Genomic DNA, 19,146 nt, shown 5'->3' on the forward strand with positions numbered 1-19,146 from the left:
CTGTGACACGCTGGTTTTGTTTGTTAAAGCTGTTCTGTACTGAAACCTGTGTTCCATGGTGTCAAAAGAACAAAGTTCAAGCTGGTAATGTTGTTTTTAAAAAAATGTATTGAACATATATCGACAGGAGTTTGGAGAAACCCTTAAATTGAGATTTGAGTGAGTTTAGGGTTTTATCACGTATGAAATTTGTTCACATCCATGCTCCGCTGGCCTGAGATGGGATCCTGCAGCAAACTAATGGGCTGGGAATGAATGAAAACAGTCCAACTGCTTTTCTTGCTTCTGTGACAGCAGCTGAAGCTGACTGAGAGGGTTTTATCTCTGCCCTGACATCTCAGCGAGTCCAGGGCTGCTTTAGTCAGGGATGGAGGTGTTGGGAGCAGCCTGCTTTCGTGTGGGCTTCGAGAGGGTGGTCAAACTCCGCGTGCTCTTGCGGGGATGGCTGGAGAACTGTCACGTTCCTGAGTACAAAACCAGCGTGGGGACGCGGTCCCTGAGGTAGATGCAGAAGGCCTCCCTGTTGGTGTGGACATCCGCCGGCGTCTTCTGGTCGGAGCGGTGCTTCCCCAGGGGTTCAGCGTTGCTGCTTGATGCCTGTGCCTCCCGGAGGGGTCGCTGCCGGTGGCTCCCCAAGGCCGGCCGGGGGTGACTCCCCGCCGGGGTCTCCCGGGGAGCGCGGCCTGGATTCCTTGGGGCGGGCGCCGCCAGGCCCGGCCCCTCCGGGCCGCTTCGCGTCACTATGGCGACGGGTCCGGTTGCGGGGCGGGGCCCTGCGGCGCGAGCGGCGGCGGAGCGCGTCACGAAGAGGGTTTGAATCGCCCAATGGGGGAGCCGCGGGCGGCGGCGGCGCGGCGGCCCCGGAAGTGCGGCGGCGCCTCCTGCCCCTGGTGCGGCCTCCCGCAGCCCCCCTCGTCCCGGCCGCGGGGTCTCCATGGCAGCGTCGGCGCCTCCTGCCGCTTCCCCGCCGCCGCCGAAGACCTCCTGAGGCGGCAGCGGCCGCGGACCCTGCGCGGTCCTTCATGGTGAGGGGGCCGGGGCCGCTGGGCCCTGTGAGGGGGCGAGGCCGGGGAGGGCGGGGGTCCCCTCGCCGTGTGGCCCCGGGGATGTCCGAGCCCCCGGGAACGATTCCTCCGGCGCCGTGTTGGTAGTGAGAAGCGCCGCCTGCCTTGGTGTGGTCCCCAGCCGGGTAAAGCTCGGCTCTGCCCTGAGGGCTGGTCCCGCCTTGAGCAGGAGGCTGGCCCCGGGCTAGGTCCCTGCGGCCTGAGGTAGCCGCGGGTCCTCTGAGAAACCGCGGGAGAAGTTACTTAAAACTTCTGAAATAAACCATGTTGCTAGGGAAAGCGGGATGACAGCATCCGAATTTCACTTGCGGTGATTTCGAAGCTCTGTAAATTCTCGGGGAGTGCTGTCGGTTCTCAGGCCGGTGCACACGTTCGGGTCTGGGGAGAGTTGAAACCTTCCTGGGAAGGCAGGGGATTAAAACGCCCCGCGGTGTTTGGAGTTGTTAATAGCTCGGAGCCGGGGAATCCTGTCCCTACAGAAACCTTCCTGTTCCTGATCAAGGGATGTGCGGCTGTGTCGTCCCCTCTGTAATTTTCATAAATCTCACATGATATACAGCTGTGTTTTGTCTTAAGCACACACTTCTTAAAAACAGATGCAGTATGATTAGTTTTATTTAGAGTAAATTATTACACGAGCTTTGGCAAGCTGACAAATTAACCAATGAGCTGTAAAGAGGGATCTAAATTCTAGCCTAGCAGAAGTATTGTACAAAACCCTGCTCTACTGCATTACAAGTAACACTTTACTTGTAACACTTGTTCTTACGTGGCAAATTATGAAGGAGTGTTACCATAAGGTTAGCTAACTAACCCTGGTATGCCACCGCTCTAACGGTTGTACTTCATCACTCCCCAGTAGTCCTTTGGGGATCCCTCCCTTGCTCTCATTTCTTCAAGTCCCCCAGGTACCACCAGGTAAAAAGCTGCTCACACTGTAGCTGACTCACAGTTCTGCGCATGCTACTGGTTAGCAAACTAGTACACATGTATCTGCTGGGCAAGCAGCAACCACACTGCAACACAAGTCTGTGCGGTGCTGGGTTTCCTTCAGCACAAAGACTAATTTGGATGCATCTCTTCAGTCTGCAGAACCGTATAAAACTAGAACATCAACATTTCTCTCAAGTTTTACAGGATTTGTCGACGATGGCAGAGTTTAGGGAGGGTGTGGGGTTTGGGAGGGGGTGTACGGGTACCCTGGAACTGTTCAAACCTTGTTTCCTTATGAAACTGGTTAAAAATTGCAGTTAGAATTTGAAGGTTTCTAACTGTTTGGGTAAAGCCATCATGTATAATTTTGCAAAACACTTTCCATTGTTTAAACAAACTTTCATCATCAGTATGTAAGGAATTATAATCTTGGTCCTTCCCTCATTCCATGCTTGTCAGAGGAAGACAGGACACATCAACTTTTGTTGTCTGAGTGTGTACATTTGATATGTTCAAGCCTACATGTTGCCTTAAATCGAAAGGAAGAGGATGTTCAGAAATTGGTACCTTTTCCTGTTAGTGTTCATTTTCCTTTTTCTGTATCAGGTGTCCCTCATCCATCAGCAATGAAGTGACTTCAGTCTCTGCACAGAGCACGCTGTCAAGAAGAGCTAAAAACTTTAGAATAACTGTAAGTAATTTTACCTCGGCTGACAAAAACCTTTCTGCCAGAATCAGATTAGTGCTGCTCGTGTATTTTTGTAAGATTTGCAATTGCATTATACCATGACCTCAACTGAAGTATCAAGCTCAATGGTGATGACTTTAACCTCGCACCTCTAGGCTTTTCCATGGTGTGTTAGATATTGGTTAAGGTTATGCTTTTTTCCTAGGATTAAAGAAATGCTGTGATCCAAAAGCTTTTAAGTTTTTATTTAACTTCAAAAAGACACTTAAAGTTAAGCACGTAAGAAAGAGTTTACAGGTTTAGCGATCTAGGATGGAAGGATCTGATGGTTTCGTGTTGATTTTTCTTAGCTAAACTGTTAATGCTCTTCTGCCCACTTTGAATTTCTCTTGGTTGTGTTGGTTACTGGTTGATTTCCTTGCTTGCTCTAAGGCTTTGAACACCAATGACTCTTACAGGCACCTGCTATCAATCTAACTGTATTTGGTCTTTAATAACCATGTTAAAAGCAGAAAATACCAGATGCAGAGAAATTATTTGCATTAATCCTAACTTCACAGCAAAATATTGTGCAATTCAAAATGGCAGATGCTACTGAAAGAATGCTCAGGCTTTAATCAAGGCTGGCCATTGTCGCTCTGTGGCACAGAGGGAAATGTTGTTATTTCCAGTTTCCTTATTCACAGGTTTCCTTTCATTGTATTGCCCTTTCCCGTTTGTGGGAGAAGAGCCATGAAGAACCGTTCCTCATCTCCCCCTTTGCACGTCCATGTGGATGAAAACACCCCTGTCCATGTCCATATTAAAAAGGGTCAGAAAACCACACCTGCAAAATGCCAGGTAGGAGTGTGTAGCTGGGTGTTTGTAAGGGCTACAGACAGGAAGGTGAACGGTCCTGGAAGCACCACAAAATCTTCAAGGTCTGTTTTGCTGTTGTATTAGAACTATAAGACTTGAATTCGTATTCAATGGTGAATTTTCAGTAATGTGTCTTATGTGTTTAAGATGATTAAAGCGTGACATAGAAAGTTACTTTTCATGTTCAAGTGTGTGCTTGTGAGGAGTGTTGCTTCCAGTGTGATGTGGTTTGGGGGAATTTTTTTTTTCCTTTTGTTTCCTGTATTTGTGTCTTGATAATGGCTTTTCTTTGGCTTCATTGCTATTTTTGTAGGAAGGGTTTGGGGAAAGGTAATATCTAGGCGTTTCAAATTCCGTCTTCATTATATTAAAATAAACACATTTAGAAAAAATTAGTCTGGATTCAGACCATCTTCTGGCATTAATCACCTTCTTGGTCCGCTGAGCTATGGAGCAAAGAGGATCTCTTCATAGTCTTATCCACAGTAGGTAGAAGGCAATACTGAAGTGAGTAGCTATCTCATATCCTCTTTTGTGGTTGGATGTTTATGTAAAGTTGTTCTCAAAAGGTGATGGAAGTTGCTTGCTCATTCTTCCTTATATGCAGACATCCTGTTCTGAGTTCTCCATTGATTTAGTGTTTGTTGCTAATGGCAAATATCATAATGGGGTAGGGCCTGAAATCAATGACTTCTGTTAATTAATTGCCATCTGATTTTTCTCTAAGGTTAGAATTGTGCAAAACCCACTAACTTTCTTTCAGGGAGAGCACCTCCAGTCCAATACAAATAAATGCAGATCTATTAGTTGACTGCAAAGCAGGGAAAACACTTCAGGGGCTTTTCATAACCAACCACACTGCAGTGTTCTTTTTTGCTGTAGTAGTGCTGTCGTCAAATGATAGAGCTGCTCTTTTGTGAGATGAATCTGTAATGGAGAAGGGATCTCCCAGGCTTTTCCTTCTTCACGTGAATGGGTTGTATTGTGGTATTTTTTTGTGTATCTCCACACAGAGGAGACTTCCTTCCCCACCACCCCAATATCCCATCCCTGCCCTGCGGGGTAAGGCTCTCATCACATCACAAGTGCAGGTATCCCAGTGATATAACAGAGTTGCTACATGATAAACAAGAAGAATTTACTACATCTAGCCATACTGTCAACTGAATGTGCAATAACCTTTTCTTCTGGCTGGTGTCAGCCTCCTCTGATGGGTGCTGGCTCATCTGATATATCATGTGAAAAGCTATGTGATATTTTTGTATGAATTAACTTCTATTTGGTTTTGCAGCCCTAAAAATTGTGAATAGTTCTTTAAAAGTCTGTGATTTATTTTATTTTCTCTTTGTCTAGCAAAAGCACAAACAGAAAATTAAAGGGGATACTGTGAACATGTGCCGATCTGTCCGTGTGAAAACTAAGGCCCCCTGGGTGCCCCCAGGCAAAACGTCTGTCCGGGAGTCCACCTGCAAATGGGAGGTATGCCTGATTTTGCTCTTTAAAACAAACTTTCAGGTTTATCTGAGGTTGAAGAGAGCAGTCGTGTAGTGAGGGAGCTGGGCTGGTCTGAAAGAAGGCTACTGTCACCTACCATCCATTTTAAGTGTATTCTATAAATGTCTTTCACTTCTTAATATAGAAAAATTGGAAAATAATTAGCAGCCAATGGCTGTATCATGCCTTTCTGCCTCTAGAAGCTCATTATTGCTTTTCTACCAGGGACCGACTCACCGCCTAGAGATTACACCTCCAGATTCAGAAAAAATGCTGTCAGTATTGCGCCTGAGTGACCTCTCTACAGATGAGGAGGATGCTGTTCACTGCAAAATGAACGAATATGAAAAGAAGATCGATAGCCTGATGAATGTGGTGGGAACACTGAAGAATGAGGTGAGGAGACAGTGTAAAGACCTGCTGTCTTTAAAAAAGCATGGCCCTTTATTGTTTGGTTCAGCTGAGTAGCTGATTCACTGGTTTGAGATGTGGATTCTGTGTATCAGTTTAAAAGCACCTGGTTTGTCTTAAGTTCTATTTAAATATCTTCATCAGGCCAAGCTGCAGAAAAAGGAGGAACAGCAGCAAATGACAAAGCGTCTCCTTGAGGAGCAGAAAGAAGAGCTGAATGAGGTCACGCAAGAGCTGGTAGAAACAGAACATGAGAATACACTGCTCAGGCGCAATATTGAGCGCATAAAGGAAGAGAAAGATCTGACTGTGTAAGAAAGCTCCAGCTCTCCATCGTTACTGCAAGTAGTGGTATTTACAGGGCACCTGCCTCTCTTATTGCTAATATTATTTGAGGTTGCAGTTTGTACCTGGGTTGCAGTGCTGCTGCAGAAACGATGTTCTTGGATTTTTTTGTCACTTTTAGACGGGGGACTTCAGAGAAGAGCTCTAGCGTGATTATTGGAATGGATAAAACTACTGAGGGGAACCTGAGAGCAGTTGGCTTGTGTGACCTACTGGAGGGTCATCCTAGCTCTGCAATTAATATTTTGAAGGTTAAGAGATGCTGTTTGAATTGTGATGATATTGGTACAACAACAAAGGAATAAACATGGAGCTGAAAACTAGAGGAGAATTTTTGGCCTTTGTGAAAATCATACTGAGACAGGAGTGGCAGCCCCTGAGAGGACTGAATCATGGGGTCCAAGTCCGATGTTTTTGCATCTGCTTTGTGTCTAAAGAATTAGGGAAGCTTGTGTCTCCAGGGGGACGCTTGTGTTTTAAGAGAGCTAGTTTTATGTTTTCCTTAAGAAAGATCACTTGGAAGTTAATCCTGTGTATTCCTTTTTCAGAAAACATTGTGAATTACAAGCTCTGGCTAAAAACTTCGAGCTGTGTGTCTTGGTGTGCTTTCCTGTTTTGTATTCAGCCTTTTGGAGTCTTATTTCTCGTGTGGCTTAAGTGCCCAGGAAAAGCACAGCATTGTGTTTTGGGTTTAGTAGCATGTGCAGGCTTTGGCATAAGCCCAGTTTGTCCCCTCTAAATTCCTGTTTCATAGCTGTGGGCCTAGCGAGCTCCTGGTGTCTACTTACTGTCTTCAATCAGAACAACTTCCACACTGAAACAGGGTGAATCTTAAGTAGTTAAGTGTTTGTTTGGAGCTTTTATTCTCTGATTTGAGGGTTTTTTTATACATTTTAATCCAATCGACTGTAATCTATAGCGGCTGGTGCAGCTGTCAAAGCTTCTTGTTTCTCTGATGGCTGCCTTCTCGTTACAGGCTACAGAAAAAGTACTTGCAGCATGAGAAAGAGTGTTTGATGTCCAAGCTGAGCGAGGCAGAAAGGGATGGAGCAGCAGCAGCCAGGCAGATCCATGCCTTGAAAAATACAATTGGGAGACTCAACATTGTAAGTGTTGTCCTTTTTTGTTCTTGCCTTTACTACGTTGTCCTGTTATATGGCTGTCTTAAAAATGTAATGTTACAATTGCTGATCCAGAAAAATATAAGGAAAAGTGGAGGGATCTAACATGCTTAAGGTGTTTGGTAGTTTTGTTTGGAAGTGGGGTGTTTGCTTGCAGCTTCCAGTCACCTTCTGCACCTGTGATGCTGACTATTGCACTGCTCGTGCTCGTACCAGCTTCGTACATTCATTACATGTGAACAGTTGTCTTTTTTGGTTGTTTTTCCTCTAGGAGAAACACATGAGCAGTTCAGACATTAACACACTGACAAGACAAAAAGAGCTGCTTCTCCAGAAATTGAGCACCTTTGAAGAAACCAACCGAACACTACGAGAACTTCTCAGAGAGCAGCACAACCGGGAGGTGAGCAGTGCTGTGTGCTTGAACTTGGATGACTACAGGAGGCTATGTTGTCTTGTGAACTGAAATGGAATTTGGAGAGCTTTTAACTCTTTTTTTTTTTTTCCTAACCCTGCTGTTGACCTTGTGTGTTAAAGGATGGATAGTTTTGTTTATCCCTGCCTACTTCAGTAGAGTAAGATTGACTTTTCTGCTGTGGGGATGTCAGAGCATCTTAAGCCTTTGACTGTATGAAAAGGTGTAGGCACTACTGTTTCACCAACTCTTTCTCATCTGGATGCAGCTGTATCTGCTGCTCATGCTAGTCTGAAATGTTACTGCACAGTCGCATTTGCTGAAGTCTGAGGACTAGATGTGGCCTTAGCTAGTGGGAGCCTAAGGATGTTCACAAATTTATTTTTGTAGGCTATAAGAGCAATAACAGAGAAATCATAAACAAATCTGTACTGCTTGTACGGAACAATTCTATGTCACTTGTAATAGCAATACATGAATGAAGTTGCTATTCTTCCTGTAGTTTATGTTCCATTTGAGCAAAAGCAGGCCGATGGTAACAGTTACTTCAGCCACCAGTAAGATGGGATAAAAGGACGCAGTTCTTCCACCTAACTTTCACTGAGTAGTGAGAGTTCTGAAAGACCTTAAATTGCCATCGTGCTTTTTATTATCTTTGACTGAGAAGTGGAAAAGCTTTCTGAAACGAGTGATATGTGAAATATTTAGCAAATTTGATACTGCTGGGTATCTTCTGAGAATTGCTGCTGCAGCTGGGGAGAAATGATTGATCTGCCCAGTTCCATCTAAAGAATCTGTATAAAATTGACTTTTCCGTTTAACCATTTTTCTCATGCATTTCTTTTATAGAAGGATGCTCAGAAGATATTGGAGCGGCAAGGAGCACTGCTGAAAAGGCTGGCTGACTCAGAAGCAGAGAAAATAGTAAGCAAAACAAAATATACCTCTCTCTCTCTTTCTCTCTCTGATAAAGCAAAAAGATATAAAATTAGAAACTCTTCTGTGTCTTGTATTCAGCTATCAAGTCTTATACTGTCTTTTAGACCAATAAAAATATTTTGTCTTTTGTGGTAATCAGAGCTACTACATTGCCCCTCTGTTAACAAGATATATTTTGAAGTGGATAGATTTTCATAGCCTTTGAAATGTGGAGGCTTAGAATGGGGATAGCACAACTGAGACCTACTTATAAAAGCAGCATTAGGATTTACAGTATTCAGCTACAAAGGAGCAGAATTATGTTGTCCAATTCGAGCACAAATGATTCTGCTTATTTTTTCTTATGGTACTGAATGTACAAAGCAAGAATTGTACTACATTTTTCTTTAAAAAGAAAACTCTGTGGGTGGGAGAGAAAAAAAAAAAAATCTACGGTCAAAGTATCCCTGACAGTCAGGATAGTATTCTTCAGTTTGGAAATCATTTTATTGTTTCTGTATGTTTATCATGTTATCCTTAGAGACAGAAAAGCACCAAGAGGATAAGCTTTCTGTATCTGCTTCTGTTACTGAATGAGAAAGTGACTTGGTGCCCGTGTGTTCATTTCCTTATCTGTAAACTGAGAAAGGAGTTATTACATTGACAGAAGCTATAAAACTTGCTGTGAGACATAAGTAATGCCCCTTTTTGTCTGTGGAGTATATAGTCCTGTCAGGTCCTCATTCGTCACTGAGTATCCCGTGCCCTGCTACACAAATGTACGTGTAGCTGTTTTACTTTCTGCTTGAGGAGAATGCAGACTCTTTTCCTGGGACTGAGGATGCTGTTGCTGTGGATACCAAACAGTGTGCTGTGGATCAGAGGGTCTTGGGAGGCAGGCAGTTACACCTCTTTCCCTCCACCTGCCAACCTAAATGTATTTAGTACATAAAATCTGAGTGATGTTTGTTTTCCAGCAACTTCAGATGAGGCTTCAGGAGAAAGAAGAAGAAGTGGACGGTCTTACCATTCAGATAGAGGCAGAAAAGGTAGTTTCCTTTTTCTGTTTTCCCCTCCCTGCTTCACCTTCCAGTTCTGGAGAACCACAGATAGTCCAAAATATGGGTTTGTATTTGCAGACAATTACTTTTTAAGGGACCAGATGACTGGCTTGCTTATAAAACTAGAAAGACAGCTACCTATTCCCACACAGTTCTGGATTCCATATCCTGATAATAAGATGTTCATCACAAGGTTGATTAGGTGGTATTCTCTTTGCTTGGGCTTATCACTGAATTGCCTTTCTGTTAAAGGTCCTGTTGGTTCCTAATGTCATATTCCAGTCTAATCCTCTTTTTAGGAAGTAAAAGGGGAATGTAGATATGAAGGATGTTTTGCCCTAGAACAAATCTTTCAGGCCAGTCATTCACATCTGATGTAAAATAAATGGCTACTCATTTGTTCCCCATTTTGTTGGAGTAGAAGAGCTGTGAGGGTCCATCTGAGGAAAGTGGAGGTGGCTGGAGATCATTCAGCGAAGAAATCTGAGACTGTTACACATTATAAAGTGTTCCTTCTATTAGCTTGTTGAGGAAAAAGGTGTGTATCTTGTTGCTTCTTATTTAGGACCAGGCAAAGGCAGCATGCGAACTCTCTAAATCTATGGAAGCTGTGAAAGGCCATTTACAAGCGCAGTTGCGAAACAAAGAGGCTGAGAACAACCGGCTGACTATACAGATACGGGTATGTTTTCAGTGGTCCCTGAGGATTGTCCCTTCATTTACTGTTATGAACTGAATTGTCTGACAGGGGAAATAGCACTCATCAACTATTCTGCTGTGTCCAGTAGACTGAAATGTTGTCTGATGATGTTTATGCCATTAATTCACACCATACTTTTCAAATGAAGTAAAAAAAAAAAAAAAAAGCTTTTCAGTTTTGATACATGAGGCAAAATCATAGCCTTGAGATCTATGTGCATTTATTAACATTTTTTTTCAAAGATAATTACTACATAATTATTTAAAAGATGGCTTTGGTTTAGTCAAGCATCAAGACAGATCATAAACTATTTAATTTGCTTTCTGGGAAAAAGGCGGTGCCATGGGTTCCTGTATTTGATCAGTCATGCATGCTTTCTACAGTATTAATGAGGAGGGGAAAGTTCCCCTGGTTTATCTTGATGAAAGTCTTATGTTTAACATATCTGTTGATGTTGTGATGGTTATGATGAACATATGTGCGTTAATGGTTTAGAAGAGCTTTAATTCTGGTAAACTATATAGCTGCATAAAGCAACATTATCATATGCAAGCATTTCAATTAATAAAGACAATGTTCTTGGGTAGACCAAAATAATAGTAGAGGAGAGGAAATCAGTATTCTAGAGAGCAGCTTATGAAAGAAGAAAGGAAGACTCTTGGAAGGAAAGGAAGACATGTCATGCCAACATGTCTGTCAGCATTAGGGCAGGATTGTGTAGGTGAAATGTGATTGCAAGGAGCTCCAGGCTGAAGGTTGGGGGTTTATGCCCAGCTCTCTCCACTGTTTCTAGGAAATTAGTTGCTGATTTGAGTGTGCAGGTTTAAGGGCACTATTCCATATGTGTGTTTACTTCCCCCTCCCTGCAGAATCTGGAGCGCAGTGAAGCTCAGCATAAGGCAGAGATGGAACATGCCATGGAACAGATGAAAGAACTAAGGCAGAAGGCAGATCGTGATAAAGAAGCCCTGAAGAAAGCCATCCGTGCACAGAAAGAGCGGGCAGAGCGAAGTGAAGCGTATGCAGAGCAACTGACTGCCCAGCTAGCAGAAAAGGTACCTAATAATACAGGAGGCGAGACCTCATTTCAGATCATGCATCTAAATCTTTGCCTTCTGGTAGCAGCCCTTGGGAGAGTCTCTGATTTCAACTAATGAGATTTATTTCTGTCTTGATGCTTTGGCCCATTTATGCTAAGTTTAGAACAAATCCAGTTTTCTCTGTCACTATATTCACTGCACGTCCTTAATTTAGGACATGCAGTAACTTAGATCATTCTACACCAGCAGATCTGATTTTTCGCCTGGCTCTTTAGAACCATCTGAGGGCTGACAAAAGCAAATAAAATAAAGCCTTGTGGTTTTGGCTGAAAATTCTGAATGGAGATGGTTGTTAATCAAGAAACTAGTCAGAGCAGAAAAGTACAAAGACTTAGAGGTGTACTGGAATTTCCAGTTGAAAAATGACTGCAGGATATCAAGAAAAAGTCGAAAAGTTAAGACTAAAACAAATCAGAAGGAAACTTTTTTTTTCCTCCCTTGTTTTTAGAGTTCCAGGGACCAGATCCACTAGTTGAATCTTATAATCCTTTGTATTTCTGATAGTTCATCTGCCTTCAAAGAGGATTGATTCCTCTTTCACTGCTATTACGTCTGTTGGCTGACAGTAGCGTTGGAGAACACCTCTCTCTGAAGGATTAGGAAGAATAAAAATAAATACTTGTCGTCAATATTTTAAGTCTCAGTGAAGTCTCTGCACGTACCATGCTTGCCCATATTGGCATCTTTGTGTGTTGTCTGCATATCCCATGTCCAGTGACATTTTTGTCACCTTGGCTCTTTTCCTCATGTATTTCTTTTGTTTGACAGGAAAGTTACGTTGCTGATGCGGTGTCTACACTGGAGTCCTGGAGGAGTCGCTACAACAAAGTAGTAAAGGACAAGAGTGACCTTGAACTGGAAATTGTTACGTTGAACAGGTTAAAATAAAATTATTGTGGAGAAACTGGCATAACCAGGGATAAGTTCTAAGTTCATGGATAATTTAATTCAATTTAATTGAATAATTACATTAAATTGAATAACTGGATTGGATTGCCTGTAAATATCCAAGCAAAACCAGCACTGCCTAAGGGTTAGAGCACAGTTTTGAGAGATCGAGAGAGAAAGAGAAAGAGAGAGAGATGGCTTCTGCTGATGACTTGCCACAGCAAAGGCAAGCTTTTTAAGGGTTTGCTGACCCTTAAAACTCTATTCATTTGACATTTTGTAATGCTTTGAAATAATTAAGGTTATTCTTCTTTTGAGATCTGTTTGAGAAACTTGAATAGAAGGGATGAGAAGAGATAGGCAGTATAGTTCATGCCAATTTTGCTGTGAAGGTAAATAAATGTGTTGGTATCACTGCAGTACAGTTGTTGCTGCAGGAAAAAATAGGTAGGTACAAGACAAGAGAGAGGTAACTCTTTATCCTGTGTATCTTGGAGGCAAGGCATTTGAGCTCCAGGGGGACAATTCAAGTTAATTTCCAGCAGGCTAAGAAGATCGAGGTAGTAGAACAGTGTAACAGAGAGGTGTGCATACATGACTGGAGGAGAAAGATGAAAGGACAGGGAAAAGCCATGATTCTGAATCTAATTTTCAAGGGTTAGGAGTATTATTCTTTCTTGTCACTTAAGGATTAATTTTGTTTCTGTGTGGCAGCCGTGTTGCAGACTTGCTGGAACAGCAGACAACCCTGGAGGACAAGATGCGGGAGGACAGAGAAGCTTTGGTGGATAGATTGCATCAACAGACTACAGAGACCACTTCTTTCAAAATGGAGAATGAAAGGCTAAAGGTCGGTGATTCTAGGGCTTTGAAGCTGAAATGCCGGGGGGGGAAAAGGAGAAATTATAGCAAGTTGCTTGACCTCTGAGGACAGATTTGAATTGCACCCATTGCTGCTGTTTAGTTTCAAACCAGTTTTACCATAACCTGAGTATGATCAGGCAAGTGTACTGTGGAGAGACAAAGAAAGTAAACATTCTGGGAGGACGGGGTTTCTCCCATGTTTTGGCTCGGAGGATCTCCAATCCAAGTGCTGTTTCATCCAGCTGGGATCTTACATCTTGTCTTTACATCTTTAAGCTGCTGGCCACAGAACTAACTACTAGCTCATGCAGAAAGAATGGTAATCTCCAGAATAAAAAAAAATCCCTGACATATTTCTCCTGTCATCTCTCTTATCACTGGTGATCTTGTAGGTGACCTACGTAATTTTCTTCTTGGAAAGTTAGGCATTGATCCAAATAAGAAGTGTCCCTGATCCAAATAGCACAGCCCACTCAGGCAAATGGAAAGGTTGCACTCTATCCCAAACCTCTGTGCTCTTCTGGTGTAAACTCGGCAATCCGCTGAAGTCTGGAAAGTTTTGCCAACTTACAATGACAAAAGTCCTTGTTTCTTAATCTAGACAATGTGAGACAGCTAGTGTGGCAGTTACTTCCAAGCACTTAATGGAAGATATTTTCTTTTTTCAGGCTAGTGTGGTCCCAATGGAGGAAAAGCTGAACCAAGCACAGATGGAAGTGCAGCAGCTCAAGAGCTCTGTCAGGAACTATGAAGGGTTGATTGAAAGCTACAAGTCACAGGTAGGCCTTTTATCAAAACCTTCTGCCCTCGCACAAACATGTTTTCTCCCTTCACTGTTGTGGCTTATTCTGTAACAGCTTAACCCTTTGTTTGCTCTTGTTGCTGATCCTTGAGCAGTTTTAGTTACTCCAAAGCACTGCACATTTGTTGAGAACTGTATATAACGGCTGAAGTGTGTGGGCTTTTTTATATGTCCAGGTGTTGAAGACCCAAATGGAAGCAGATGAAGTGGCAGGACAACTGGAGAAGTATGATAAAGAGAACAAGACACTAAAAGATGAAATGAACAAGGAGATTGAACTGGTAACTGTTCCTCTAAAGACTGATATGTTGTAGATATTCATGGATCTTAATGTTCTGAATGTAGTGAAAAATGGCTGTGAATAGGAAATAAAAGTCTTATCTGAGTTTGCCTTTTCCAGTACTTTTTCTCATGACTTGTTCATTCTGAAAAATTTACTGAACATTTAGCAGCTGCTTCTTTTTTACTATCTGGCATTCTTCAGAGGTGTTTAAATTGCTTAGTGTGTCCTTTGCTGCAGACATAGTAGTTTAGAACAGTGGTCTGAGCAGGTTACACCATTGTCTGTTGTGGAACAGCTGTCTTCAAGAAAGAGCTTGTACTTCTAGTAAAACTGAAGCCCAGGATCCAAAATACTTCCTCATTTTCACTCCGTCCATAGGGAATGCCACATCCGAAGAGAAAGCCTTTTGGAGTAGGAGAAAAGCTTAGGCTTTGAACTCCAACACTGGCCAAATATCCACACAGTGTCATTATGGTTGCAGACTAGCAAAGCTTCATTGAAGCTGAGAATTTTTTTTTAGTCTTGACCTTATGAACATCTGAAAGTTCCTCATGTTCTCTTCTTTGACTGTAGGCACGTAAGCAGTTCCAGAGCCAGCTTGCTGAACTGGAAAAGCTGCCCGAAATCCTAAAGATCACAGAGACACAACTAGCAGAATGTCAGGACCAGCTTCAGAGTTATGAGAAGAAGAACGTGGACCTGTCTGTCATGATTGCAGATCTTCGTCAGCGGGTAAGGGACTGGCAGAAAATACCTTCAGCACTGCAATCCACAAGTCTGAGACCAAGATGAATTTCTAATCACAGGAAGGTTCAAACTTCGTCTCTGTTCTCGTCTCTTTTTGAAAAGATTAAACATGCACTGCAAAATAAAGGTGTGTGCTATGTCTTTGTGCAAGAAGTTAGTGGCGTAGCTAGTAGCACTCCTTGCTGTTTGAAAGGTTTCTCATCCCTTGATGCAGAACCTTTTTGGGACTTGAATGGCAGCAGTGACAGCACTTGCTAATGCCAGCATTCGCTTCTGTTACTTCCATCATCTTGTCAGCTTTCCCTCCTGTGGTTTTCTGCTAATAGTGCTGTCCCAACCTTGTTTTCTCACCCTGATTTCAGGTTGTTTTCCCAGTTCCTGGTTTTTGTCCCCAGGATGACTGCATAGATATTGCAGGACAATTATAGACAGGCGTGACTTCTACAACCGTGCCTCAAGACCCACAGCAAATGATCCTATCTGATTGCTTTACTCTCGTTGGCTTGGAATTATAAACCTTCCTGGCTCTGGTGCCTTTGGGGGCTGCTGTCATGTATATGGCTGCTTTTAATGTATGTGCTTTGCTGTGCTTACAGGTGGCTGCTCTGCATACCAGCATTTACAGACCTAGCTTTTCATTTGCAGTACGGAAGAATTTTCTCATGCCTTTCCAAACATTAACTAAAAGCACGGGCAAAATGGATGTTTAGTGCTTTGCTTTTCTATCCACTGTTCCTTTTCTGGGGCTCTGTGGAAACTATGAATTGAATGTTTCCTTCTGGAGAGCTGCATACATTTTAGATGGTTGGTCGTGTGTGTGTAGTGACTACTCTGTAAAGTAACTACTTACTGTAATTTTTAGATTGAGCTCCAGGGGGAGAAAATGGAGATGACAAGAGAGAGGTATCAGTCTGCCCAGGAGGAGAAAAAGCAGCTCACCTTGAAGGTGGAGGAGCTGGAAAGGTTAGAAATATTAGGCTGTCTTGCTCTCTTAACCTTCCATTTCCATCCTCTTCCCATTGTTTTTTCAGGGGATTGAAACAGCTTCAGTCTTGTTTCCAGTCTCCCATGTGCCTCCAGGATTCTGTGCATTTGCTGATCTGTAATCACCATCTGTCCACTGGAGAGAGAGTTACAGTTTTTTGCTGCACCTTTTATGAATGTTGTTAGAAAGGATGATGACTTACACAGCAGATAAGCCAGCTCCTGGTCCAATCTAGCCTGACAATTTTGAAGTTGCTGAATATTACAGTGTTTTTACCCGTGTTTATAAACTCCTTTTAGTGACAATGTCTGGGAAAATGCGGGTTTGTGAATACTCTGTGTGTCCTTCAGTCTTTGAAATTTTGATTTGAGAAATGGAGAAGTGTTTCTTGGGGCTCTCGCCTTTCAAGGGGGAATAGAATTTGTTCCCAGACTAGTCAGGACCTGATGGTTTCAGGTTTCCTTCCCGTATTGTCTTAACCTAGAAAACTAGAGACAACGAGCGCCCAGAACATAGAATTCCTTCAGGTTATAGCAAAACGTGAGGAGTCGATCCACCAGTGTCAGCTGCGGTTAGAGGAGAAGACCCGTGAATGTAGCTCCTTGGCACGTCAGCTGGAGATGGCCATTGAGGATGCCAAAAGACAAGTAAGTAATTTCTTGTGTTTGTGAATTTTCCCAAAACTACCCAGACTGTAAAAGGGAAACAGCAAGGATGCTGGAAATACCTCCTCAGCCTATGACCAAATTCAGGAAAATCATCATGTTCGGTGAAATACAAATAAGAAAATGTGCTGGTACCGTTTGTCAGCACTTAAACCATTGAAAAACTGAACCCCATGCTCCAGTTTGCAACAGAAGAGAGGAAAGCACAAGATTGAACTGTTGCTTATGTATGAGAATGTGTCCAATTAAACTTTACAGGGCTTCTGAGGGCAGTGGGGTAGGGAAAATCATTCTTTCATAGATGTCCTTTAACAAAGTTGTTCTGTTCTGACATGTAGGTGGAACAAACTCGAGAACGAGCAGCATCTAGAGAGAGGGTAGCCCAGTCCAAGATGTTGGATTTGGAGACCCAGCTGAGTAGGAATAAAACGGAGCTGAACCAATTGCGCCGGAGCAAAGACGATGTGAGTGACTTCCAAGGGACGCTCTTGCTGTGCTGGTGGTGTCCTGGTAGCAACTGGAGTTGATAGACCAAGGTCCTATGGATTGCTGCAGAAGTCACACAGAGCTGCGTCTGAATGTGACATTCTGTTACGTGTGTCCATAACAGATGTGTGATGTGACATGTCTGTTATGTCACTAATTCAGGAATGCAGACTCTCTTTTGCTTGTTACTTATAGTAACGATCTGAATGAACTTGCTCTAAACTTAGGTGTGCATAAGAAAAGAATCAGACCTTTCTTACATTCACATGAGATTCGCACTGGATATCACGGACAAATTTCAACTTCATTTATCGGGCTTCGTTATCTGAGAGAGAATGTAGTTTCTCTTCCAGAGGAAAGGATTTCTTCTAGAAGAAAGAAGTGGAGTCTTTCGTAATGTCCTGTTTGCTGTACTTGTTTACTTGAGTTTTACTTGGAATTGGGTTGTCACGTGGATCAGGTCAAGCTGCTTTTCAGAAAAGAAAGTGTTTAATTCCCCGTAACTACAGCTAATCAGTTTTAAAAGCCCAGCTGATTAGCTGCGTTGTCTCTTGTTTTTATCAGTGGGTTGCTGAATGGAGTTGGAAATGAGCAGAACAAATCATAAATATCACAGCACCATCTAGGGTAATGTCATCTGCTGCTGTGCTAATTCCTGCTGTCCTCAGCACTTCTTGGGAGCAGCTTGAGTTTAACGTGAATAGGATGAATGCTGCTGTCGTTCAGCCTGTGATTTGTGCTTCTTTATGCAGGCAGAGCGCCGGTATGAAAGCCGCCTACAGGATTTAAAGGATCGGTTGGAGCAGTCGGAGAGCACCAACCGCAGCATGCAAAACTACGTCCAGTTCCTCAAGTCTTCCTATGCCAACGTTTTTGGAGAAAGTGCCTTGCTGGGCTCCCCCAGCCGCTCTCGTTCTTCTCCATGAGGACAATGCTCTCCCTGCACCTCTGCTTCGAAGCACAAAAGGAGCCCTATTTTAAAGCCATATGGTGTTTAGAAAATAAGTTGGCATTTCAGGGTCACTATTAGAAGTTTTCCTCTTTTTCTTGCAGCATGAGACAATAACATGATGGTGGCATATGTGCTAAGTGTAGGGTATCAGCAATACCAGTTTGGTGTTGGAGGTTGGCGTTACACCATAAACTGTGCCCCGAAACCGGATGGTTTTGCATATGATGGAAAAGGTCCATTTCATCCTGTACAGTTCCCAATGGTTTCTGCTCTTAACACCTGTCAGCAGTTTGTTGAGCATGTTAATGTTTATAGGAGCTCTTTTTCTTTTCATGCTTCTTTTTTCATTCTCTTTCTGTGTCGGGGAGATCATGTGGAGTTTTTTGTTTATGGGGTTTTTTTTATATTTTTTTTAAAGTATTGAACGTTGTATTGATACATCGGATGATAGAATGGTGGGAGAGGGTCCACCCACCAGATGTGTGAAGCTGAAAATAACTTAAGTGCCTGGGATCTAGACTTAGAAGAGATTATCTCCTGATCAACCACAGTGTTCGTAAACATTTTTATACCAGAAATTATGATTTTGGGGTTTTGTTTTTTTTTTTTCACTTGATTCTTGTATACTCTCTGATCCTTACCTTTTTTTCTGAATGTGATGCTAATCTTGCTTTACTCCTCTCACCCTGCTTTCCGGATCCTGAGTATCCCCAGGACTGAGCCAAAAACATCTGAATTCAAAGGAAAGATTGCAGTTTAACCTCAGTGGCGCTTCACTTGGGCTCTTGCTGTGTATGCCATGCAGTTCAGAGTGTGCATGAAATACTGACTTGCTCTTAAGCCAGTTAAAGAGCAGCTCTGGATACTCAACTTCTTCATCAAACCAGCCTGCACCTTCTCCTGGAAAATCAGGTCCTCATTGTGCTGCGTCCCTGTTCTTTCCAGTAAATGGTTCTTATGGGGGCAAAAATAAACAGTTTTTATCTCTTTTGTATCCTATTTATGTGCGATGTGGTCATTAGGCAGTATTTGTCATAAAGGTTTTCTAAGTTCATTGTTTTTTGAGAGTTCTGTAACTGCGTGTGTGTGTTTAACACTTTAAAAATCCTAAAGGTGCTATGGTAAAATAATAAACTGCATTTTAAGTGGTTGTGTTGGGGATTTCCTCTTCTGTGTGCTGTGTTGTGGTTTAACCCTAACTGGCAACGGGACCCTGCAGCAGTGCACTCCTAAGGGGCAAGGGGAGGAGAATTGGGGGGAAAAAAGAGACCTCGTGGGTTGAGATAAAGACTGTTTAATAGAACAGTGATGGAAGAGAAAACAATAGTAGTAATGGTAAAAGAACACACAAAAGGAGTGATGTGAT

At 42.8% G+C, this 19,146-nt stretch overlaps 1 protein-coding gene across 6 annotated transcripts; it reads left to right on the forward strand.

Moving 5' to 3' along the window:
* Positions 1-656: 656 nt before the first annotated feature.
* On the forward strand, positions 657-18,941 carry ODF2 (outer dense fiber of sperm tails 2). 6 transcript variants are annotated; one of them, XM_074609207.1, is made up of 21 exons: positions 846-1,025; positions 2,604-2,688; positions 3,372-3,525; positions 4,897-5,022; positions 5,263-5,433; positions 5,593-5,759; positions 6,770-6,899; positions 7,186-7,317; positions 8,179-8,253; positions 9,225-9,296; positions 9,874-9,990; positions 10,878-11,063; positions 11,877-11,986; positions 12,711-12,846; positions 13,529-13,639; positions 13,839-13,943; positions 14,519-14,677; positions 15,555-15,655; positions 16,162-16,324; positions 16,681-16,806; positions 17,581-18,941. In XM_074609207.1, exons 3-21 carry the CDS (start codon positions 3,418-3,420, stop codon positions 17,752-17,754), a joined length of 2,469 nt encoding a protein of 822 aa, XP_074465308.1. In that variant the 5' UTR covers positions 846-1,025; positions 2,604-2,688; positions 3,372-3,417; the 3' UTR covers positions 17,755-18,941. The 6 variants fall into 6 exon arrangements, 4 of the variants coding, with proteins under 4 accessions (XP_074465311.1, XP_074465308.1, XP_074465309.1 ...); XM_074609210.1 differs by lacking the exon at positions 3,372-3,525 and having other exon boundaries at positions 657-1,025; XM_074609208.1 differs by lacking the exon at positions 846-1,025 and having other exon boundaries at positions 2,586-2,688.
* The last annotated feature ends 205 nt before the right edge of the window (positions 18,942-19,146 follow it).

This window comes from Larus michahellis, chromosome 15 (assembly GCF_964199755.1).
Source record: "Larus michahellis chromosome 15, bLarMic1.1, whole genome shotgun sequence".
Taxonomy (NCBI): domain Eukaryota; kingdom Metazoa; phylum Chordata; class Aves; order Charadriiformes; family Laridae; genus Larus; species Larus michahellis.

Excerpts from the sequence above, each read along its gene's own strand:
- ODF2 (XM_074609210.1), top strand. The coding sequence starts at position 826 with ATGGGGGAGCCGCGGGCGGCGGCGGCGCGGCGGCCCCGGAAGTGCGGC. Across the intron at positions 7,318-8,178 it reads GAGAGCAGCACAACCGGGAG|AAGGATGCTCAGAAGATATT; the intron begins GTGAGCAGTGCT and ends TTTCTTTTATAG. Across the intron at positions 16,325-16,680 it reads TTGAGGATGCCAAAAGACAA|GTGGAACAAACTCGAGAACG; the intron begins GTAAGTAATTTC and ends TCTGACATGTAG.